At 38.6% G+C, this 25,365-nt stretch overlaps 1 protein-coding gene across 3 annotated transcripts in view; it reads right to left on the minus strand.

Annotated features, from left to right (window-relative positions):
• Nucleotides 1–5,825: 5,825 nt before the first annotated feature.
• Nucleotides 5,826–25,365, minus strand: part of CTTNBP2 (cortactin binding protein 2) — a 106,129-nt gene continuing 86,589 nt past the window's right edge. Inside the window, exons 17-23 of one of the 3 annotated variants that reach the window (XM_026713155.2) lie at nucleotides 22,228–22,406; nucleotides 15,628–15,833; nucleotides 15,166–15,351; nucleotides 14,874–14,934; nucleotides 13,221–13,353; nucleotides 10,219–10,320; nucleotides 5,826–7,953 (exon numbers count right to left, since the gene is read on the minus strand). In XM_026713155.2, the coding sequence (XP_026568940.2) occupies nucleotides 7,723–7,953; nucleotides 10,219–10,320; nucleotides 13,221–13,353; nucleotides 14,874–14,934; nucleotides 15,166–15,351; nucleotides 15,628–15,833; nucleotides 22,228–22,406 (1,098 nt within the window). In that variant the 3' untranslated portion in view covers nucleotides 5,826–7,722. Of the gene's footprint in view, nucleotides 7,954–10,218; nucleotides 10,321–12,870; nucleotides 13,085–13,220; nucleotides 13,354–14,873; nucleotides 14,935–15,165; nucleotides 15,352–15,627; nucleotides 15,834–22,227; nucleotides 22,407–25,365 lie in introns of those variants that run through there. The other 2 variants (XR_015743739.1, XM_087934013.1) reach the window with 2 other exon arrangements.

Genomic DNA, 25,365 nt, shown 5'->3' on the forward strand with positions numbered 1-25,365 from the left:
TTCTAGTAAAAAGAAATTAGTCCCAATAAATATGTAAGCGGTCAACTATTTAAGTATTTGAGTCCCACCCATTCAGTGTATGTTTTAAAGATGATTGGACTATAACAGATACAGGATTGTATTCCACACTCCATATTTTATTTGCTGTGAATATGCTTGTGATGCATAGATAACTTGGCAGATCATATACACTGCAGATTTAAATGAAGAGTGTACAAAATATAATTCTTTTTTTACTGATCTGTGACCATATTATCAGTATAAAAATATTAGGTGGCATTTGTAACAGGCTTACCCATCTGCTGTGGTTGTAATCGGGTAGTACAAAAGAACACTATGCCAACACTGCACTTTTTAAAGAACATTGATTGAAATGGTTCACTGACATTATTGCATAGGATATGTTAATACATTGAAAGCTTTGTATATAACCTTTGCTATATGATCATAATAAAAATTAAATGAGAGGCTGCTCAAGTGAACAGAGGTAAATGAAAATTCCTGAATTGTCAGTCTACCAGCATCCAATATAGGACCAAAACCTTACATAAAATATAAATATTTTTTTATAAACTTGCAGAGTAATAACTTTTTGTTTTCTTGTCACTAGATGGTGCTGAAGAGTTGACACATTGCCAGAGTTTTATATCTTGATTTTAGACAAACACGGTTGCAGAGTTTACTTGTATATGGAAAAAGTACTTTTCAATTGTAATCTCATTATGTATTTACTTCCACGCATATCTGATTCTGGATGACCATTCGAATTGGAGTTCTGTATCTGTCTTTGTGGCCCAGATATAAGCTCTCTTCATACCTGTGCGTTTTATTTGGCAAAATAAGCTTGCAGCACAAAAGTTTATTAAAGATTCAGTCTACAAAATGGTTTCCATTATTTCATAATCTACAATCTAAATAACGTGTGATTTATATTTATTTGCAATTAACAGCCAAAGAGAAAGAAGATACCCTAAATATGCTTTTGTAAAATGTGGAAGTCTTACTATTTATTATACCTACAGTACTGAAAAGAAAGGCTTCAGGTGTGAACCATGAGCTTTTCTGATGCCATTGTACTATTGGCTGCAGCTGCTAGGAAATGTGGTTCAGAAAATCTGCCGCATTATCAGGGGATGCAAATTCTGATTCAGAAAGCAGCTGTCAGATAAATTTGGAGAATCCATACTGGTCACTGCAACTGAGGCAGTTGGGGGAATCAGAAGATAAAAGAAGTCTGAGGTAAAAGGACACAGCAGGCCCAACCTGAAGTGAACACATGCAGAACAAATCCCAAGTGTGTTTTCCAAAGGATAATTATATCCTAAAGGCCAGCTTATTCAGGTTCTGATAAAATGCTAGGTAACATTGCAAGCAAATTTAATAAGACACAAGAGTTGCCTTCTTTTAATGCCTTGGCTTCCTTTGCCAAAATGCGTCTCCTGAGACATGTTCTAGAATTAATTCACAACTGGAGCATACACTGTTGTGTCAGGTTTTCAACTCTGCATCTTTACCCACAGGAAAACGTGTACCCGTTGGAAAAAAGCACTGTTAAAAAAAATATCAACCTTTCCGGTTTACAACTACAAGGTTTTTTACATGTTTTATTCAGGGATTTGTCTGTTAATGTTTGAAGTGGAGATCAAAAAAATAAAAAGATCTAAACGCTGTGAGAAACTGCATAGCCACAGGATTTTATTCAAATTTTGGAAAGAAATAATTCCTTCATTCGTGGAACCAAAGGAAAGAGGAATCAAACTGCATCTTTTCAGCCAGAAAAATGATAAAAATATTGCATAATATGAAGTAATATACTAAGAACAAAAAAGAAATCCAAACTTAATATTTATATATGTCTTCATAACACAGAAGGTTGTAGTAAGTGATAAAATCAGTATGATGATTGATAAAAAAAACATCTATACAATGGTCATATAATATCCTATTTAATCTACCGGTAAGTCCTCATTTAGCAACCATGATTGGTACCTGAAACTCAGCCATTAAGTGAAGTGGCCACCAAATGAAACTGCTTATAATGTTACTTCAGCCGTCTTGCTTTCCTTTTCTGCAAAGATGGTAAATGTGAGGAGCGGTAGTAACGTTACTTTTTCATTTAATTGTGAAAGGTCACTAAACAAGGCGGTCACTAACTCCTTGCATACAGCTTAAAACATAAGGTAGCACTTAGAGACTGAGGTGGAGCAAAGAGAGAAAGGATTTTGGAAAAGGTTGTTATAAAGACTGTAAGCAAACAGAGATTTTCTATAGCTGCATTACTCTGAAGCACATTGTGTGGAGGGCTTCACAATAAATATTTTATTTTATTTTTATTTGTCAATCGCTTACAAGATAATAGGTATAAGTAAAAACATAGTTATGAATACATGGATACATATAAGAAAAATTAAAAAAAGTAAAAGAAACAATAGGACAGGGACGGTAGGCACGTTGGTGCGCTTATGCACGCCCCCTACAGACCTCTTAGGAAAGGGGTGAGGTCAATAGTAGACAGTCTAAGGTTAAAGTTTTGGGGGTAAAATAAAATTAAAATAAAATAAATAAATAAATACAAGTCAAGATGGCAGCCAACACTGCAGCTGAAGCTCCACTTGTAACACAAGAATTTTTTTCAACAGAAAAATTAGGCAAAGCTTCAATCAGACCTTCATGACAGCCATTTTCACTTTTATAACCATATTCTGCAGATACCCCTGCAAAAAAAAAGTTATTTTTTGTGACAATTGTGTGTGTGTGTGTGTGTGACAGAAATATATGCAAAAATTGGGGAATGGGGGGGGCAGGGGGGACAGAACAAACCTAAACTATGATAGTTATTTTCAGCAACACCACCAATGGCAGCAGTAAAACAAATGTTGAATTTTGCTCTGTGAAAAATAATCCCAAATGCACACAATGAGATAGGGGAAATGCCTCTTTCTTTCAAGGGTCAAAAATGTATTACAAATTTTAAGACAGCAAAAAAGTAACAGAAATGAAGACATCCTAATTAAATTAGAACAGTAATCCTAAGTCATAACTATCCAAGAAGAAGCTGCTTTCTGAGGATGAAAGGATGCCTACCACTGATCACAAAGCTTTGTAACAGCTCTACTGTTTTTGCAAGAAGGACGCAGGAGGAATATGGTGGACCTCATGTATGTTTCCATGTATAAGGCAAAGGGACAGGATAATATAAGCCAACTCTGGAAACACTTTAAACCTCTTCAGTTAGTGATGCTCATTTCAACGTATTTGGGGAAAAAACCTAAAAGGAGACCACAGGAGGACCAATATCATCACAGAACCCAAAAGGAACGACTTTCTCTAATTTCAGGAAGTGATAACCCACAACCTGGGAGAGAAGAGCAAATCCCACAACAACAACAACAAGAGAACCGAATCATTACTAGGCAAAAATCTAAGCAGACGTAGATAAATGGTGGAGGGGAAGAAGTTGCTCTCCATCAATATAAACGGATTAAATTCATTATCAAAAAGAAAAAGGATATTTTCAAAACTTATTCAACATAACGCAGATATAATATGTCTTCAAGAAACACATATTTCGAAAAATGACAAAAGACATCTAATTTGTCCAAAATTAGGGAAACTTTTTACGGCACCGGCTGACAAACACAAGAAAAAGGAATTGCAATTTACGTAAAACAAGATGTAAAGGCAGAATTAATCTGGTCGGATCCGAAGGAAGAACTCTGGTTATACAAGTTTGGATAAACCACATCACATTTTTACTTGTAGCAATCTATGCCCCAAATGATGACCAGGGAAATTTTTTAAACACCTTCACCAAAAATAGTAGGCTTTGAAAAAGAAACATTTGCTTGATTGGCGATTTTAACTCCATTGCAGATTACCAGAAAGACCATAGTAATATGGGAAAAAACAAGAAGGGGAAAAGGGAACTTTCATGGCATGTAAGGAAATGTTGAAAGAGTTAAATTTAAAAGATTTATGGAGGCATCTTTTAAAAAATCAAATACATCATTTGATATCCAAAAAAAATATATATATTAGTCAACTGGTGCCTTGTATTCTCAGGAATTTGAACTGCAAGAGAGTAGAGATTTCCGAACAACAGTCATTTTGGGACAAGCTATACAATGTGCTGATCCTGTTCACACCAGTGATTTATTTTGAGAATACAGTGGGCATTCAAACATTTGAGCTTCACATTCGGACAGAGCTTGCGTGAGAGGCAAGCTAATTTTACAAGCACCGAGTCTAGGATGAAGACCGCATATCACGACTGCATTCAGGGAGATAAACAACTGATGCCTTCCAAGTGTTTGTACCATGCCTACCACTCCCAGGTGCAAAAGACCAATTGCGTGGAATTGTGGAAAAATGTTAAATTACCCGAAGAGCTTCAGGTTCTTTATCTTCTAGTAATGACTTCAAGAAGGCCAATTTATTTTCAGAGATTCGTGGCAGCATCCTTACTATTACCTGCTATTTGATTTGGACTTCTGACATCTTCCTGACAACACTGGATCTGGGTTTCTGCATTGGGATAATTTTGTAGAAGCACATGATCTTAGAAGTGTGACAGCCTGAATACTTTTAAACTGGTAGGGATTGTTGACAAGTAGCAGTAATTTAATGGTTAAGTTCCCCTAAGGTTATAATAGTGCAGAAGTTACAAAAAAATAACTTAAGTTTTTAATCACAGATACGATGAACTCAAGAAAATGACCGGATTGAATTTCAGGCTGGAATACAGAGAAACGTTTCTCCTTTTCATAGGGATTTAAATGAAAAGTGGATGCATTAGGACAAATAGCTATTAAAATCTTGACTGTATGGCACCAGCCATTTCCATGTCATTAATATGTCAGGTTTAACTAATTTTTCATTTCATCTACTATCTAATACTTATTGTCCCAAAGGTGTTTTTTACAGAGGCAATTGGACTTTCTAGTTTGTCTTTGAAGATGTTTCACTTCTCATCCAAGAAGCTTCTTCAGCTCTGACTGGAGAGTGGGGAATGGAAGGATTTATACTCCTTGCAGACAGAGCTGGTCATTTGCATTCTTTGACCATGACTTGGATGACCGAGAAAGTCGTTTCATGCAGATTGTTTTTCCTTAAGGAACCTATTAAATAGCTTAATTCTTTAAAAAAAATTCATAGATTGTATGAACTACCCAAAAGCAACTTTCAACGCACTGAGCCAAATCATATCGATTTAATAGTAAGTGCTTTTGGAAACAAACTTTTGTTTATTAGAAATTATCTGAAATGCATAACTCTGGAAAACCAAGGTATAAAAAGTATAGCAGGAAAATACCGTGCAGCACACGTGAACTTTAGAAGTTAGTCCATGTTGTTGACAAAATTGTTTAAGAATTTTCTTCTAAACAATGGATCCGCACTAGGGGAAGAACCATTTCATTCATTCCGTGTTGTAGCAATTCTGCTATATTTCTATCTTCTTAATGTAAGGATTATAGTGTTATCCTCTTTTGTCTCTATGTGCCAATTGTCCCCAAGAATGCATTTGACTACCAAGTGTGCATGAAAATATGTGTTTCTGGAAGGAGGAAAACTCAGAGTTTATTGGAAGTCAAGACTGGTTTTATCTTGAGCATCCTTCCAAAGTAGTCCAAGTCTCACTTACTTTCAACCCTAATTAACCTCCCCCTGAAGCCTGTGAGGTATAAGGTTGTTTCATTCTGCTTTAAAATAAGAACGCAGTAAGCCTTCAAAAATTAAAGTTAGTGTCAAATTCCAGCTTTAGCACATGGAGACAGAAAAAAAAAAAAACTAACTACGGAAACACACATAACACAGAAACAAAGGTATTGCAGAAACTGCAGTACAAAAGGTTTTATTGGCATGATAGGTGAAATACCAGATTATTTAACTTTTAACTGCTTGACTTTTACAAATGCTCTTGCAAAGATACTGGGTTGAATAGCTTTAGAATGTTGTCAGTCAGTACCTAGCAATTTTTCAGGTCACAGAGAACCTTTTTTTTATTTTTTTAAGGCATTTGTGTCTTTCATAAAGATATCCCAGGAAGAAGGAACAGGAAGGTCCACCATGAATGCTGAAAAGCTACACTCTGGGAAAAGAATGCAGTATAGAAGACAGAAGTTTCCCCCAGGGGGAAATGTCCTTTCAGACAACATGTAAGAAAGAGGTAATTTTTGTTATTGCAGCTTCTTTCTTTCTCGATTATCGATTGTATGGAGCTGTATTGCTAACAAGGAAGAAAATTTTCTGGGTAAAATAGCATAAATTCCTGGCAGGTCAATATTGGTGAAATAGGAGGAACTTTCTATCATAATTATAATAATTATAACACGGGAGCCTCTGTGGCGCAGTGGTTAGACTGGAGGACTGCAAGCTACTTCTGCAGCCAGTTGCCTAGAGTTTGGCAGTTCGAATCCCACCAGGCTCCAGGTTGACTCAGCCTTCCATCCTTCCGAGGTGGGTAAAATGAGGACCCAAATTGTTGGGTGCAATCTGCTGACTCTATAAATCGCTTTGAGAGGGCTGTAAAGCACTATAAAGCGGTATATAAGTCTAAGTGCTATTGCTGTAATTATAGGGAATGATATAAATAGAGTTGAGTTTAAGGGAGATTTCTCTTTCCCACCCCACCCCAATTATCAGATCACTAATCAGACTTTACTCTTAAGGAGGGCTGTAGGATTTTTGCTTTTAACGAAAAAGGACACAGAACCCAAACAACAAACACACATGAAACTATCCAATAATACAGGTAAACCGGAATATTTAATGTGGTTTTTCTCACTTAAAATAACTGACCTGTAGTCCCAGTTCTTCCCATTATTGCCACATGCCACTCACTTTTCAGAAAGTGAACCTGGTGGTTTTTTGCTTTTGTTTTTGCCTTTCCATATATATTAACTTTAAGACACTTCTGTACAGAATTGTGCAACCCAAAGAGTATGAAACACTGGAATTCAGTATAGAACTAGATAAAACTTTATTGTCCTAAGGAAGTGATCCCGTTCGGTAGGCGGTTGGGACGTTACACAGAATAGACTTTATTGGTGAGAAACACTTTGCAGGTTCTCATATGGGGGAGAGGAGGAAAGAAGTAGATTGAACCGCTTAGCTTTCCATGCAGAGAAATCTACATCAGACCCTACTACATGGAAATCCAATAAAGACTAGCAATATGAACCTGCATATTAATCTCAGAATATGTAAAATGATGCATATTTACAACTGGCTGCACTAACAATGGAATATTGATAGACAGCCTTTTGTGTCAAACTAGTTATCTGCATCCACTGAAGCATTCCACAGAGTACTAGTTCTTTTATATACAGGTATCTCTGGATCAGACCCAATATATTTATTTAAAATTTTATTATACACACCCATACACGCACTTTCTATGGTGATCTCTTAATTATAACGAAGCAGAAAAGCACTTTCAGATTAAAAAAAAAAAAAAGCATGTATGAAGCTATCACCATTTACTTCTAAAGATCAATCAGTATAATACAGGATAATATTTTCATTATAAACAGCATGTTGGCATAAAAGTAAAACTGTGGTCCCACGGGTATATTAGAACTGGGGAAATTATATTAAAAATTATTTACACCTGTAGATGAATTTTGTTTTCCAAGATAACTCATTAGGGAAGACAGAAAAGGAAATGAACCTTTATTTGCTTTGTGTGTGTGTGCGTGTGCGCGTGTTCCAAATTTCTTCTTTCTAGTCACAGATTGCCTCTGTTTGCCTTGTATTGCTGCTGCTGCTGCTGCTGCGTTTAATGTTCTGAGAAAACTGGCTGACTTTATTTCTGGGCACAGGAAGAAAAGATTTCACTCTTGAAATGCTGCCGCTGCCGCTCTTGAAAGAAGACTCCATTTTGGATTTATGGTTGCTGCATTCCGCAGATTGGCTGCTGCTGCTGCTGAGAGGACAGACCTCAGGATTCTCATCCTGCAAATAGAATAAGGTTTTATAGCATCATATGCAATTGCCCAAACAACAGCAAAGAAAGCACATCAGTCTGTGATTGAGCAGCCTGAATTCACACGGAGTTATCCATTAAAAAAGACAGTATATGGAGGGAAGTAAAGTATATTAAATAACTTTGAAGGGTGACAGTCTCTCTCTCTCTCTCTCTCTCTCTCTCTCTCTCTCTCTCTCGCCTGCAGCTTTCTACTTGTGAGAGAAACCCGCTAATAAACGCACGACCTTCACAAGCAAAAGCTAAAAGGTGCTAAATGCTGCCGAAATTTCTTTGCATCAGAGCACAATTCTGGACACGATTCAGACACGTTTTGTTTCTTCTTAAACAAGTAAGTCATTGTGACTAGTATTTATCTGCAGTAGATGCAGCAACAGAGGCAGAAGCACTACTGAAGTAATAATTAAATGTATCCAAAAATTATACACTTGTCATCTCGTTATTATGACACACCTGTAAATTAAATATGAAATTGTATTAATCTCATATTATTTGGGTAAGAAATCTTTTAGATTTTGTATTGGGAGCCTCCTTTTCCTTCCAAATGAATAGAAATATTGTATTTTCTTACAGTAAGTAGCAGTGACTGGATTATTGTTGCTGTCCCAATGGAATGTTTTTATTTGATATGCGAGTTTCTTCAGTTTAAGTGGTGGGAGATATTTTTTAAAATGACAGCAGGCAATTCTGTCAAAAGTTCCATAAAATGTCTCCAGCCAGATCAGCACATTTCTTCTGAACTCACCGATATGATTTGAGCAGGTACCACCATGGCCTTTGCATAACTCCCACCAGTTATGACCATCCTGCATCAGAAGGCCCCGCCTGCAGTCATTGTGTCAGGCTACAGAACTTTTTTCCCATTCAATTAACAAGAATGAGCTTCTGAAAACCAAAACGTCTCAAAAGGAATCCTTTATTGAGATGAGACAATTCCTGTAGGAGTTCAAAGCAGCGTCTAAGGTCTCTCAGGCATACAGGGATAGATAAGGGAGTTTAGAACCCCTTCCTTTATCTCAAGGTGTATTTAGTGAAACAAAAGCCACTATGTTAATTCCCTCCCCACCCCTTTTGTAGAAACGATCTTTTTCACAGTTTCCCAGGGCATACCTAATTTCCACCCACCCTCTTTTCAGAACGAACTTTTCCAGAGGTTCCCAGGACACGTCTCACTGTGGAATTTTTATGGTCTTCTCATCCTCTGGCTGTGCCTCTCAGAGGTGATAGGTTCCGGCCATTGTATCATGTGTTGGTTATACAAATTCGATATAAGATTAAATATATTCAGGTTACATCAAGAAAGGATTTGTTTATCAGCCTCCCCCCCTTTTCTTCTTTGACTGAAGAAATGACAGATACACGGATCTGACATCCTCGGACACTTCTTTTCAAGTACATTAGGAGTGTTGCCATGGTTGAAAACATTGAGCAATCTGGTCAATAAATATCTCAGAAATGATGACCCAAGAGGTTGTCTATTACTCTATTTTTTCATTCTATCATTGCATGGGAGTACTGTACATGCTGCTTAGAGGTGTTTGTGGCTGAAGCAATGTATAAGCTATGTGAATTTTAAACAAATCAATAATGCAAAATTCCGGAATTCAACTACCAGATCAGCCACTGACGAACATTTCTGCACACTGCCTGCTTTTTTTTTTCCATTGCAACCTTTCTCTCCTCAATTTCCTCTGGGTCTCCTGTTTGCCTAAAACCAGCATCTCATAAAGGCCTCAGCCATTTTTGTTTTTTTTTGCAAATGTTTCTAAGCTGGATTCTCTGTTTGCGTCCTCCTTCCTTCTTTTCCAGAGAAAATTCTGGGCGGGGTGGAAGGTGCGGGGGACAGAGAAGAAACAGAGAAGCCCTTCAATAACTCCACATCTTCTATCAGCCTCCCTCCTCGGTTCTATTTCAGGCAGTCACTTCCTTTACGTCTTCTTGGTTTCCATGACAATTGCAGCCATCTGGAAAACTCACTGCATGACACCAGTGTATTTCAATGGCCAAAACCCAACGTTCTCCTCAAAATGCTGAGCTGCTCAACTCTTTTCTTCAGAGGATGTTCTTTTTAAAATGCTTTTTCTTGTCTCCTTGACAGAAAACATCTTACATACAAAATAATATACCCATAACATAGGTTCAGTTAAGCTCAGAACTGTCCTACTTTTTTCAAATGTAAAGAGCTGAACAAGCACTGCAAACTTCTATCACGTGCCCTGCAGCTTCTTATGTACCTGCTGTGATGTGATGTGTGCATTCCTGATGTTTGCTGAAAATACTGGATCCTTCTGAGGAGAGCTGATTGTCAGAAGCAACTCTTCCTCTGAATCTATTATCTGTGAAAAATGGATAAGTCAAGAAGAGGGGAGGGTCGTTCTTACATTGGAATTTCTAACAATATAAAGCCTTACCAACCATATACTCTTAGAGATACTGTATTAAAATACATCATTGCATGAAAGATTTATACATTTTTTCTTGAATTACCAAAGGTATTCCTAGTCTTTAATAAATACGCATTCAATGTTTTATTAATTTAAAATGTAATGTTTAAAGAATATCCATAAGCCAATCTTTCTTTTTTAAATTGCTATATTTATTCAGTAAAATCTTGCAAACACTGGGTGAGAAAGTTTGGGATTCAGATTTTGCCTTGCAGCTTTAGCTTCAGACAAATAAATCCATGACATCTACAAGAAAACTTTCTAGGACTAATGAAATTATCTAGTTTGAGAAAGACATGTCTGCAAGAAAACCACCAAGGTCAGGGGGCACCAAGACCTCACAAGAATTTTGTTGGCGAAATTTGGAGTCTCCCCATTGTTGTATCTCTCTGCAGGTGAATTAATTTATACAATATATATGAAATCTAAACACAGAAGAGATACACATATGGGCTTCCCCAATTCCCCATGTGACAAATGCAAGTTTCTAAACACATTCTTAAACCAATGTAAAATCTGTGGTTGTCCTCACTATTTAAAAGAAAGTTTAAGACTTTCTGTATTATGACATCTGTCTGAGCATGAGTTAATTTATACAATACAAAATGAAATCTGAACCACCGAGGAGGAGACACACGCTTGAAAAAAAGGAAAAAAAAAAGACTTTTGGAGAGTGGTAGATGGTGGAGTGAAGAAGAAAAAAGACCCTAGGGAGGTATATTCTGCTAGATCCGAGACAGAAAAAAAATAAGCTGATTAAAAAATAATAAGCCGATTCAAGGACAGGTGCCATCTCAATAACAGAAGAATTGGCTTATTTTGGCAGAGCTCTGCATATAGGGTAGCATGCTAAGGCCATACAATGGAATCAAAGAGAAAGCTACAGGGGGGGCAGTCACATAAGAATAAATCACTCTTCTTTTTTGAAAGGACAAAACAGAGAAATGACCTGACTAAAATGATAGACTCAAGACCTTTCCCGATGCAAAAGTGCTGCTGATCAAAATCAGTATTGCCTTTACACGTCTCCACAGTGCCCTCAATGGACTTTCAATGGTCTGTGCATGCAGAGTCAATTAACTTAGGGAGGTAATTAGTTTTGCTCAATTGCTGCTCCAGAGGAAATAATACAAAGACATTTTTGGGGACAGGCAATTTCTCACAGGTAAGTACTTCCACCTTACTCTGCCATCCAGTTTTCAGGATTGTTGATAGTGAAGATGCATTGCTTTGCTATTGCCTCTTCTTCTTCCTCCCACAAAAAAGGGTTATATTGTCTGGTTTTGTTTGTGTGTTTCTTTGTGCACGTGTGTGTGCATGTGTGTGTGTGTGTGTGCGCGCGCATGCTTTGTAGTTTGGTTGACTCTTGGCAACTGCCTGGACACCTTAGTTTTCCTGGTACAATTTCCTAAGTGGTTTACCGTGCCTCCTTCTGGGGGCTAAGAGGGAGGTACTGGCCCAAGGTCACCCAGCTGGCTTTTGTGCTCCTAGGGTGACCCTAGAACTCACAATTTCCTCATTTCTAGCCTGATACTTTAACACTACACCACATTAGCTCTTGATTTAAACTGTTGATTTACTTGGGGTGAAAATTAAGGCTAGGAAAAGAGGAACAAGAAGGGGTAGAATATCAGCTAGATGTCAATTTTGTGTTTCCCTCCACAGGCCAACGTTGGTTATAGTTGGCATGGGAGTGGAATGAATCCAGTAATCTCTGCCAAAAAGGCCTCACGATCAGAACAAAGTGAGGGACAGAAATCAAAGCTGTGTCTAAAATGGAAGAGGGCAAAGTTTATGAATGCTCAAAATATATGAAGAGAAAGAAAGGAAGATGAAAGATGAGAAATACATTTTTGGACAGGCTGGATTTGATCTAATCATCCTGATGATAATGAAAACTCGATCAGCTCTCCATTCAAAGGTATGAAGGTGAAATAAAAAATGGTCATATAGTAAGGTGACCAACTTTTTTACAATGAAAAGGAGGACACAAATAAATTGAAGGGAAGAAAAAAAGCCACTTGCGCATGGCGCACTCTTGCGTGTGGCACACTCTTGCATGCCGCGCTCTCTTGCGTGAGGTGCACTCTTGCACACGGTGCACTCTTGCGCGTGGCACACTCTCTCAAAACTATTCTCCTTTGTGGAACACACAGTCACATCTCTCCGCATTGTACCGAGCCTTGACGAATCGTCATGTCAAATACAAATATGTCACATCACATACAACGGATCGGCATCGATCAAATATGGAGATTTACAGATTAGCCTTCAAATATCAAAAAGGAGGACACGTAGAAGGACACTTTTCAAGAGAGGACAGAACTTACAAAAGGAAGACCGTCCTCCCTAAAGGAGGACGGTTGGTCACCTTACATATAGTCCTAAAATTCAATTAAAACAAACCGAATAGTCATAAAGTAACGGAAAAGGCAGTACCAGAAAAGAATACTAGCTACATATGAACAAACATTTTTAACTGAACATGCCAAATATATATACTCAGTGCTAGTCAAGACTTCTATGAGGCAACATAACAGGGAATGGTGATTGTGGATTAACACATATTGTATGCGAGATACTTTGAAAAGAACTTCCACAGCAGATGGTAAGAGGAAGGCAGGCCGAAGTATACGGCACAGGGTACACAGTGTAACTGTAAGAATCAAAGGCAAAATTACATAAGAAAGCTTGGAAATTTTTGCAGGGGTTAGAGAAAATACAAGGAAAAGAAAATAGAATACAGAGTAATGTAGAGCTGACTACTATTTGTGGAAGAGAATAATACATACTTTACTGATGTCAGATTCCGATTTGCTTAAACAAATACTCTGAAGTTCGTGCAGAAAGTCCACTTCACCATCGGAACCAATAGTCAGTCTCTGTTCCAGGTTTAACACATTTAATGGATCATCGTTGGGAGACCTTGGAAAGAAAAACAAAATTATGTTGAAAAATATAGCAGATGACAATCTATAAGATGGAGTTAAGACAATGTTGTTTATCTCTTACAGTTTAATAGAGAAAGTATACATGGAAGCAGGGCAAGATAATTAGATTCATGCAATAAAAAATTCAATCTAGGCCTATTTTTAGTTGGCTGAAAGTATTTCAACTCGTTTTTTCTAAACAGGTTTTAAAATAAAGGGTACCATTTGAAGATAATATGTGTAGCTCCTTGGTGCTGTCTTAGCTTGATTGTTCGCTTGCAAACATTTCATTACTCAGCTAGGTAATATCATCAGTGCTAGTGAGTGCCAGAGAGCAAATCACACACTGTTACCAACTCAGGTAATGAAATGTCTGAAAGCAAACAATGAAACTCAGAGAACACCAAGGACTTTACAAAAATGTTTATAGTGTATAAATAGAGATTTCTTTCAGACATAAATGAAAATATACAATAGCTAATGATCAATCCAAATGGAACGTTTTGGGAAAAATGGTTTTCACATACTTTGTTCATATCTAAAACTATCTACTAGGGAAGAAGAAAACAACAACTTGCTACCCTTCCTGGACATCCTGATCAGCAGAAACCACAATGGCAAACTAGAAATGCAAGTCTACAGAAAAAAATCCATGCTAACCAGGTGTTTCACTACCGAAGCAACAACCCAACCTTCTGCGAGAGAAGCGGTGTAAGGATTTTATTCAAACGAGAACAGCAGAAAAAGGAAATGGAGCATCTATACGACACTTTCCAGCAAAATGGATATCCACGCAACTTTATCAAAAAGTGACTGACCACTCAACCCAATACAGCACAACCAACACAAACCCTAAAAGGAATTACACTGCCACACATCAAGAATATCTCAGAAACCACAAATAGACTATTAACAACACATAGAATCAGTGGAGCCAACTAAAGCCCTTCAAAACATCCTAAGCACACATCAAGACCCAACAACAAAAAACAGGAGTTATCTGCAACATATAATGTAAGGACTGCAACAACTACTACGTAGGACAAACTGGCAGAAGGCTGGCAGAATGCATCCATGAACACCAACTGGCAAGCAGAAGACAGGACGAAAATTCTTTAATTTCACAACGCATAGAGAGATTAAGACATAGTTTCAATTGAGAAAATGTGATAATCCAAGTTGATTATCATATTGGAATACCATCCAATATGATATTCAGAGTAAACTCTCCACATTTCTTTCACTGATTTGTTTTTAATATTTTGCAATATTTTGGCAATATTAGAAAAAAAAATGTATTTGTAAAAGGCCTAGAGAACATGGTTTTCATTACAAAATCCAGCCATCGTATTAAAATTGTGTAAGATGTATTGACTGCTATAATTTCTGTGCAATAATGGAGACACATATACTAGGTGACAAGTATGATGTATTGATTGATTTGATGGCTACAAAATTGTATTCTGAAATCTCCTTGAGAAGGGGCCAGACATCACATGCAAACACAGAACTTACTTTTTTTCTAAGGAAGACACCTTATTCCCATTTTCCTTCAATATATTATTTGATTTAATACCTATGGGAGAGAAAGGACCGTAAGTCCATCTTTTTTTCCATCTTGCAACTATTCCTGGACAAGTGTGAAAATTTATATTCCAAAATTGCTTAATGGATTTAAACACGGTTGATTAAAAAAGGTAAAAAAATGAAAGCCCTTGACTGTTTTTTTTTTTAAATGCCAATAAGGGGTTTTCAAGTGTCCAAATAAATCATCCCTGTTGCTTCCCAATTTCCACCAGTGTTTTACCTTCTGCCCCTCCCTCTGGCTTACTCCAGGACTGGGCTGATGAGTGGAGTGACTTCTTACGTGGACTTGTGTTTGTTTTTTTCCAAGCAACATTTTCTCCTTTTTTCTTGGGGCAATTCTTGTAGTTTGTCACCATAGAGAGAGGAAAGTTTCCTCCCTTAAAATCTGCAAGGTACAGCTCCATTTCTGTAATGATGGAAATGAAAGAAGCAGGCGACAATGTAGCGGTCCAACGTGGTTGCCAAAGTATTAAGGAAGTGCAGGGCAAGTTTGTCAAGGTATTAAATCTTTCGTTTAAAAGAATATTTTTTCCCACTGAGTTTCATTCTGACCTTATTTTCACTCTAAGCTCATGATCCCAGGAATTAACAAACAAACAAAAAAAGCTTATGCAAAGAAAACTAAAAGATCACAACAGCAAAAGTAAATGTTCCAGAGACTTACACAATGACCACAGCTTACCTGATCTGGGAAGAGGGCATCCGTGCAGAACTGCTTTATTTAACAAGATGCTGAGTGCAGCTTTTACTACTGCCTGCTGCCCTTGGCTTGGACATTTTTTGACTGCCATTTGTCCAGATGTGGATAATCTTTTCAGAGAAGCCCTGGAGAGAATTGCTTCTTGGACTCTGGGAGCAATAATGGCATTCCACAATTTTGACATCCACCTTGAAGTAGAAGGAAAAAAGAAATAGGGTGAAGAGATTAACTATCACGTCCATACACTCCATACAATATAAAGGAAAGGGTAAGGCTAACACAGATCTAACTACCAGTCTGCTATTCAAGTTACAAATGGTTTTATCTACAGTAATCCATTCAATGTGGTAGCATGTCTGTTTTGTTATTCTTCTCAACAAGAGTGATATTCACTAAAAAAAAAAAAGTACTCAAAGAAGCAGCATCATTGTGACAAAATTTTAGTTGAAGTTTGGGCTTATAAATCAGCATCAAAATGCTACCTGACTCAAAGCACTGATTTTCTTCAAACTATTAAAAAAACTAGTTGTCCAAAGCTGTTGAGGGGGAAGGGAACTCTGACATTGAATTGGCACAAAAAGGCACTGACTGTAAAACCAATGGATTATAGAAAAGGAATATTTTTTTAAAAAAAAATTTGAATTATAGTCCAACTTTTATTCAGAATGAATGAAGGCAAATACAGGTAGTCCTTGACTTACAGCAGTTCATTTAGTGACCATTCAAAGTTACAATGGCCCTGGACAAAGTTTTTCACATTAATAACTGTTACAGCACCCCCAGGGTCAAAATTCTCCGGGCATGTATCTCCGACTGTTGCAGTGGCCTGGGGTCATGTCACCTTTTGCAACCTTTCTGATAAGCAAAGTCCATGTAAAAGTCAGATTCGCTTAACAACCAAGTTACTAATTTAATTGCAGTGATTCCACTTAACAACTGCGGCAAGAAATGTTGTAAAATGAGGCAAAACTTCAGAACATAAATTGGTGGCCATCCATCGAGGACTACCTGTATGTGTGTCCCAGGATAATATTGCAGGATCCAATCTGGGTTTGTCACCAGGACTAGAGGTTGAGTCTTCTGAGCTTTCGGTCTCATGTTGGAATCCATCCTCAGGGGACTTTCTCTCCACCAAAAGTTGCCTGAGAATGGGCTCCAGCACGAGTCCTAAAGCTCTGAATACTAAACCTCTGGTCCATGTGACTGACCCTGATTGGATACTTTATCCAATAGTTCACAGACAGTATTCCATTCTTTTTTCCCTCCTGTAATAATTCATGGGTGAAATAGGTAGGCAGGTTAAAAAAAGAATAATTGGTCATGGTAAATCGGAGAATTTCGACGGTGAAGATAGAATCTTTATTTGGGTCCTCCCATGTTTATTATTCCACTATACCCCCCAAAAGCCCTAACCCCCAAAATAAGCCCTACTTAAAAGCCTACGCAGCCGGACATACCATCTGGTCAGGGTGCTGTGGCCATGAGGCGAGGTGAGGTGGTGGAGAAGCTGCCCCCCACCCCGCCTCCTGCACTGGCTTACCTCAGGACCCCGGCAGCCAGGCCATCCGCGCTTGCTTCATAGCAGCACCACCAGCTGCCATGTGCAGAAGGAGCCCACGCGGCTGCCAGCCCACTTCTTCTTCTTGCTCGCAGCCACGACAGAGCAGGAGGCCAAGCAGTGTGCTGGTGCCCTGGCTACAAAGTTGAGGCAGGTGTCGCGGTGTGGATGGCCTGGCTGTGGGGGCCCCTGAGGTAAGCCAGTGCAGCTCTTTTCACTTCGCCTCACGACCACAGCACCAGCGTTGTCACTCAGCCTCCTCACCATTGCAGCTGTAAGCATGCAGAAGAAGAGGGCTGGCGGCGACACAGCATCCTGCTGGATGGGGCTGCTGAAACCACCGCCACAAGGTGAGGCGGGTATTGGGGCATGGGTGGCCTGGCTGTAGGTAAGCCAGGGCAGGGTGCATGGGGCAGCTCCACCACCACCAACCCCCGCCTTGCAGCAGGGGCACTGGCACACCACGTAGCCTCTTGCTCCACTGCAAGCAAGCAGAACTGGGCCTCCATACATGGGGAAAAAAATAAGACACCCCTTGAAAATAAGACACAGTGCTTATTTGGGGGACCAAAAGAAAATAAGACCTGGTCTAGCATTAATGTGCTGGTGCCCGTGTTTTCCCGAAAATAAGACCCAGCCTTACTTTTGTGGAAATACAGGTACCAGCACATTAATGCTAGTATAGTGTCACTGGTATATTATAACAATCATTATACAATACTATGATTAAGCTTATGGCATAAATTTGTAGATATGAATATATGGGAAGGAGATGAGATCTACTCAGAAAAGATTTGTCCCAGAAGATTTCAGCATATGCAGCAGGTATTAAAGTACGAGAAAGCAGAGTTCAAAGAAGATGAAAATAACGGTCTTTAGAACAAGAGATTACTCCCAAATAAAAGAGAGGAAGTTTCAACCTGAACCATGATAAAGGCTAATCATTTATCAGCGTCAGAACTGCCATCTAAACAAGTTAATATATTCTAATACAAACAAAACATTCATCTTGTTTCTCTTTGGGGAATTATTTAAAAAAAAAAAGAAATATTTAAAAATAACTTTCAAAACTAGAAAGGTCGGTCGGTTATAACCTCCTAAAGATGTAGAACAGGGATGTCAAACTCATGTTGTCACAGCGGTGTCATGTGACACATCAGACTTTTCCCCCCTTTGCTAAACCAGACGTGGGCGTGGCCAGTGCGTGATGCATCCAGCCAGCGGGTCGGGACTTTGACAGCCCGTATCTAGAATGAAAGTAGCAGTCAAAAGCTTTTCATTGCTTAAATACCGGTAAAGATACCTCTTGTTATGGTTCGCACTTTCCTACTAACGCTGGCCAGCTCTTGCATTTGGGATTTCTTAGAAATGTGAGTCCTCCCCCTTTTTTGGGGGAGGGGGAGAGGGAAGAGGGATATCAAAGGATGTCCTTATCAAAGGATTTCATTTAAAATTAGGGAGAGGTACTAAGTTTGTTCTGTAGGTTGAATTTGAACAAATCTGCCTTCCCTACCTCATTTCCATTTCTTTTTTCTTCTTTCTTCATATTTAATTCACGAATAGGACAAATTAAAGAGAAGAGTTAAACTGAAAACTGTACTTCCTGCATTTAATTTCCCTCTAACCTCAGTGTTTATAATTCCCTATTTCATAACTAAGCTTGTGGATCATTATAACAGCTTGGACTAAAATATTTATAATACCTTGGACCAAAATATTTTACCTTTAACGAAGTGCACTGCTGAAAGCTTGTGCTGTGATAGATTTACTGGTCTTAACAATACTATAGGCCTTCTTCTGACAAGATAGAGGCAAGTGATTACATTAACCATCCCTGTAAGAAAGCTCTTTTTGGCTGTGTTTCAAAACATTCCTTATGACCAGCTTATAAATTGAAATTGAAAAAAAAAAATCTGAATTAAAGCCAAAAAGAGAAGCATTGGTGTATTAGAACTTAAGAAGCAGCATGGCAGTAAGGAAATAGGAATATATCTTTAATATCATCACCCACATTTTGTTGTTCTTCAGTCTGTTCAACACACACACACACACACACACACACACACACACACACACACACACACACATTTTCCCCCTCCCATGGAAAAGATGACTATTTCTTCCTATGAAAATCCAAGCACAGTATATCAGCAATCTTTGAAGCAAAATTTCCCAAAAGATCCATCCTTATCCCAAATGTAAAGGCTGACAATTGAGGCGGACAGAGAGGGTTCGGATAACAGCCAGCTATACGCTAGACAGTTCAGCTTTTTAAACTGTTGGGAAGCCTTAAAAGCAGTGTTAAATATGAGTGATGGATGGCCCAAAATAAGCAGGACTTTCTCACTATTACTACTATCCATCTTACTAATGGAAAGGCAGGAGTGCCCAACACTTTGGAGCAAAGGACCAGAACTCATCTCTGATGAACAAGGTCAGGCAAAACCTAGAATTTGATTTAACGTAATTAAACATTTCAGCATGATTACTTCCTAGTATTTTTTTTCTTTCCCTTTGAGAATATTAAAAAGTAACAGCTTAAGAAACATCTGTCCTCTCAGAAATTTAGTTAAGCTTATCTCAGCCCCACCCATTTGATCCAGTCTGGCACAGTGATCCTAGGTGGGTTTTGTTTTTATCAACCTTAGTCAATATTTTAATATGTCTAATAATTTTGATGTATTGTAACTGCATTGTAAGGTGCTTAGAGTCATGTGATGGAAACAGCACAGAAGTAATGGTAATCAATAACATTTTACTTAAGGTTGTTAAATGTTTTAAAAATTATAAACTGTTATAATGAACTTAATATTTTGGGATTGTTTGTAAGAATAAACACGTTGGGGTACAAATAAATGATAAAATTCAGCAGCAAGTATTAGATGACTTCTGGATTATGAGATTTATTAGATAGATATAGCTCTGGGATCACAGACCCTGAACTCTGCCTCAAAGGTTTTAAAAAACTCTCTAATAGAAAGCTAAGATTTCTGGTTTGCTGAATTTTGTTTAAAGACCCTCTATCTGCATTTGCACAAACCTCAAAAACTAATAAATATATATTCATCAATGATAAAAGTTTTTTCAAAGGTCTTTATATTTTGTGGGGGTTCCCTATATCTCCATCTCATCTCATCTCCTCTTGTCTCTTCTGGTCTCATCTCATCATCTTATCTTTCCTTATCTTAAATTTCCTTATCTTTTACACATCCTGTCAATGTATACTAAATGATACCCTTAAAAATATATGTTGCTGATGAATATACTTTAATAATATTTAGTGACAAATATCAGTTAGTTAGTTAATTTTTGATCCACTCTTGATTGTTGGTGACTTCCTGGACAAGTCTATGCAAATTTATGCGGGGGGGGGGGCTTTCGAGAACCTCAAGATGTACGAAGGTCTTGCCCAAGCCCCCCAGTCTGACGCATCAGCTGGATCCAGCCTCAGTGACTGAGGGTGTGGCCACATTCCCCTCAGCATGCAACGGTGGGACTGGATCTGCATCAGCAGCGGCTTCTGCAGCCCTGGCACCTGGGTGGGGCAGACTAGTGTGGCCCTCCTGTAAGACTAACGTCAGCAAGGAAAAGACCCCTACCGCTCTTTGATGAAGAAAACCTTCAGACATTGTGGTTCTTCCTGGCCCAGGTTTGGACCTATATGCAAGAATATTATCCTGAAATAACTATGGAAGCCGGCAAGGGAAGATGTGTCACCATCGCCCTGGAAGGGACTGCAGAGAGGTGGATGGTCACCGTTCATAATGATGAGGCTTTGGAGCTGAGAAACTTCAACGGCTTCATGGCAATGCTGGACCCCTTCACTGCCGGTAAAGTCAAGGACCGCATCAGAACCATTAGTCAGGGCTGGAGGAGCATGGCTTGAGTACACACAGGACTTCTGTGACCTGGCCTGCTGCAGGCTCAACAACCGGCCACAAGACATTCTGATCACTGTTTGAAAGATGGGATAGTCTATGAAGTCTACAACACCTGCGGGTATGTCCTGGCTGAGGAAGTAGAAATGGACCTTGCCCCAAACAAGCATCGCCCATGGAAGGGATGGCGAAAATCCTTCCTGGAGAAGAAGGACACCTCAAAAGTACAGATGGGTACCCAGTGCCCTCAGTGACACTCCAGAGGTTGCTTCTAGGGCAGGAAGGAGGGGCAGCAGGCTAGAAAATGACCCCAGGACCCACCAAAATGTCTGCCAAGCCAGACCCAAGCACCTGTGAGACAGCCCTCAAAGAAATCAAGGTTGTAGAGTTGACATCTATCCCCAAGGGAAGAAAGAAGGAAGGAAGGAAATGTGTAGGTTGAATGCAATCGTTATTTTTAGGGAGGTAGGAAAAGAGTGAGGAAAGTTCATTGACTTCAGAGCTTATTGTTGACTCAAACAAAAGAGAGTTTAAAAATGGCAGCTCCTGAACAGCGGGAAACACAGCAGGCATCCCAGGATGCATTGGCTTCACAGGGCAGGAACCAGTCAATAGAAGCAAAGGGAGGGCGGAGGGGTAGCTAATCTGAGTTGGTTATGTCACTCGACTGAAAGGAATGTAGCAGCATTTTTGCAAAACTTTGGCAAATAATCTATTGGCAATGACTGGGAATGAGTAAGGGACATCCTTTTGCACGCTCAGGAAGCAGTAAGTAGCCCATAGTTGTGATGGAGTGAGTAGAAAGAGTGAATCTGCGCTTATTGTCTGGTAAGTGAATACATAGGGTTGGCAACAGAACAGAACAGAATTTGGTACTTTGTATGCACTTAGTAGATATAAGTCCCAATGAATTCTCCTTGTAGAATAGGAATGCCCAGTTCTATGGGATTTATATTTCAGGGAATATGCCTAAGATGGTTCTTCAACATTTACTATTACCAAATATTTCTACCTGTGCGGAAGTTATATATTAACCAGGTTAATGATTGGGCAAAGAGTGATTAATTGGAAGGCTGGAACATACTGGAGATGGAAATATATTTAAAGGATGGGATGGCATTCATAAGAATTATATAAAAGACCTACTTTACTGTTACATGATTGTGACCAGGCATCACCGGACAAGAAAGAAAATGACTAGGCCCAACAAGAGCTTCGGGTGCACCAAGCCGTGACAAACATGAGTTCAGTTGATCCCACACTGTAAGAATCCACTCAACCATCTTGCATACAGGATCACAGGGAGGTGGCATTTGTCCCCTGAACTGCATAGAATAGAACAAATGATTACTTTTTAATGATACTCTTATGTTTAAAGAAAGTAAGCAATTTCCAGAGTTGTACATTATGAATCACAGGAAACAACAATTTTTAAAAACAGATTTTGGGAGCAGGTTAACATGTGGGAATTTACTGTTTGATAATTAGCTTCAAGTTGTGATTACCAGTATAAACGTCTTCCTTTAAGTGTGTTACAAATACTGTATTTATCCCAAAGAAAAATGACTCTAAACGATTTGCTCTTGCCGCCCTCCATGCAGAAAAATATGACACAGACTTTAAAACTCAAACATAAGGTACTGTTTCTCAATTCTACTTTGTAACCAAAGGTAACATAATCCTCCTTAATGTTTCAGAAATTCTTTCTTTCAAACTATTTATTTCATGAATAATTAATTTTGCTGATTTAAACAATAATAATTCCATCTTGCTCATCCTTGTCTTTTTGTTGTGTTGCTTCTACTATTATTAGCTTTGATTTCTAATTATGTTTACCATGGATTAATTATCTGAACAGTTGTTGTATTGCTGTAAACTGCAATGAGTGTTTTTACTTGATGAATGAATATTAGACAATTCCTTCCTTCTCCCCTAGCTCCCTCTGAATAAGTGAGTTGTAGTTCACAAAAACCTACTCTAGTTTACTCCACTCTACTCCTCTCCCCCCTCCTCTTCACTCCTCTCTCCTTTCCATTCCACTCCACTCCATTCTTTGCCACCTATCTCGCTGTGGGGCTACCCTGGGCAGCTAGAATTTTCTTGGAATGTATTACTCGATAAAGAGGTTATCAGACGTCTTCTGATTTTTGGCTGCTGTAGAGTAATACAGCTCTCCTTCTGCCGTTTGTATCGGTATGTTCTCAAAAAGGAAGTCCTCAGGTAATGGTAACTGGATTCACAATCGATATACTACTAATACTCTTACGTCTGCATTCTTTAACTGGGTGAAACGGGCATCAGAGACCAAACACCTTTCCAGTTGCCTTGCAAAGGGCCAGCGGCTGCCTCAGCTGGGTGTGCCTCATCAGCAGTGGAAGATAGCAAAGTTTAGCTTAGAGCAACAAGTGTGGCAGATATAGAGTAGAGTGCATTCTGGTCAAAAAGGCAGAGATAGGGGACAAAGGCAGGTGGAAGAATTTGCAGCACACATTGCCATTGTAAATATGGGCAGGCTACCAAGTGCTTTGAGTTTTGATTGTGTGACTATAACTTTGAAGACTGGCCTTAACTACCCTTCATTCCGTGTCCTCGTAACTTCAAGCAGTTTCACATTGTTCAGCAAGGTCTATCTGCATTGATATGTATATAGCTGAAACTATGTGTTGTTGGTTCTGCCAATGATAATAAATGAAGAACTGGACAAGCTCTATGAGAATGAGCAAAATATTTGCAAAGACAGATTCTTACAGATTACAGTGGGAGTTTCCATCCCACTGGACTGGATCCAGAAACAGCACAGTCTAATAAACACACCCTTGTCAATATCCTATGAAACTGTTGTGCTAAATTTCCACGGAATCATTTACAGAAATGTTTGCTACACAGATTTTCCGCAACTGACCTGCAGTCACAAGAGGATATAATATCACACAAATGATCACTTGCAGAATGTGCTGTTTAAAGTAAACCATCTTGCAGAGATGATCTTGGGGCAAGTGACGGATGTACATCATGATTTGTGCAAAAATAAAAGGCACGTGGGAGAGAAACATTTTTCCCAATGACTCTTTTGTCTATTCACACCATTACAATGTTGTTAGGAAAAATAGTTAATTTAATGATGTAGAAAATTCTCAGACATTCACATGTTGAGTTGTAAATTTATTGGCTCAGATCACAAATGAGCTTGGTGCAGAGTTAGCCCAAATGGGAATGAGAGCAACTTTCAGATAGGATAGATATGGTTTAATGCAAAATGAGGGGGCAGGGAATCCAGCCTTTTAATTAAGAAGGTGGGATTGACTCAGTATAATGGGGGAATGGAGCTACTTATGTACATTTGGCTCAATTGTTGAGAATTCTCAATTTTTAAAAGTATACAAGTCCATAGCATTTTTTTCTAAGAAGAAATGTGAACTTGTAAGTATCACTAACAAAAGATTCTAGACCATTGCTTTCTGAAGGCCTTCTCCAAATATCCTTCTCCAAGGATATATGAATTGGCGCTGAGAAGTAGGACCAGTTGTAGCATGTCAGGGAGGGTCAACTACCAGGTTTCTAGCACTCTGAACTACTGACATTGGCCTTCCTAACCTCTAGGCGTTTCTAAATTTCTCATAGTGATTGATGCTACTCCTATTAGTGTTCTTGAGAGTACCATCAATCGAAGACAGTTACCAGGCACCATTAATCAAAGCTTCCCTCAAACAGTCCTGCTAAGACATATTTTTATAGTGATAAAGGCAAATCAATGTGAAGGATATAAAAGCTCAATAAATAGAATTCTGCAGCTTAGATCTCAGTTTTGCATGAGCCAATCCATGATTATCAATAAAGAATTAAATTTCTTCCTCTGCACCTTCTGGTGACATCTCCCTATAATAATTTAAGTGTAATTTGATTAGCTTGTACATAAAAGCACTATTACTTTTAGGGTAAATAATCTTATGTCTCTTACAAAACAAACATCCTCTTAAATCTGTAACACTGTTAATAAGCTGCCAGAAACACACATTTTCACATGCTATCAGCCAAGTGCTGTTAACAACTTAAAATTATTCATTCAGTTTTGAATGTGCTGCCTTGTGAATCTGCTGCCGTGATGGGCACATGCATATATATACATGTCTAATTTGGCTCATCTTAATGATGACATTTGTACAAAATCAAGAGCACTTCAGAGGTGTAATAGAGATAGAAACAAAGTCCAAAATGTGGAAGAAGTTGACATAAGTATTCAGTTAAGGCAATATATTATAAGGTAATATTGCAGATTTAAGTTAA

Source organism: Pseudonaja textilis, chromosome 5 (genome assembly GCF_049901715.1).
Source record: "Pseudonaja textilis isolate UNSWEBS1 chromosome 5, rPseTex1.2, whole genome shotgun sequence".
NCBI lineage: Eukaryota > Metazoa > Chordata > Lepidosauria > Squamata > Elapidae > Pseudonaja > Pseudonaja textilis.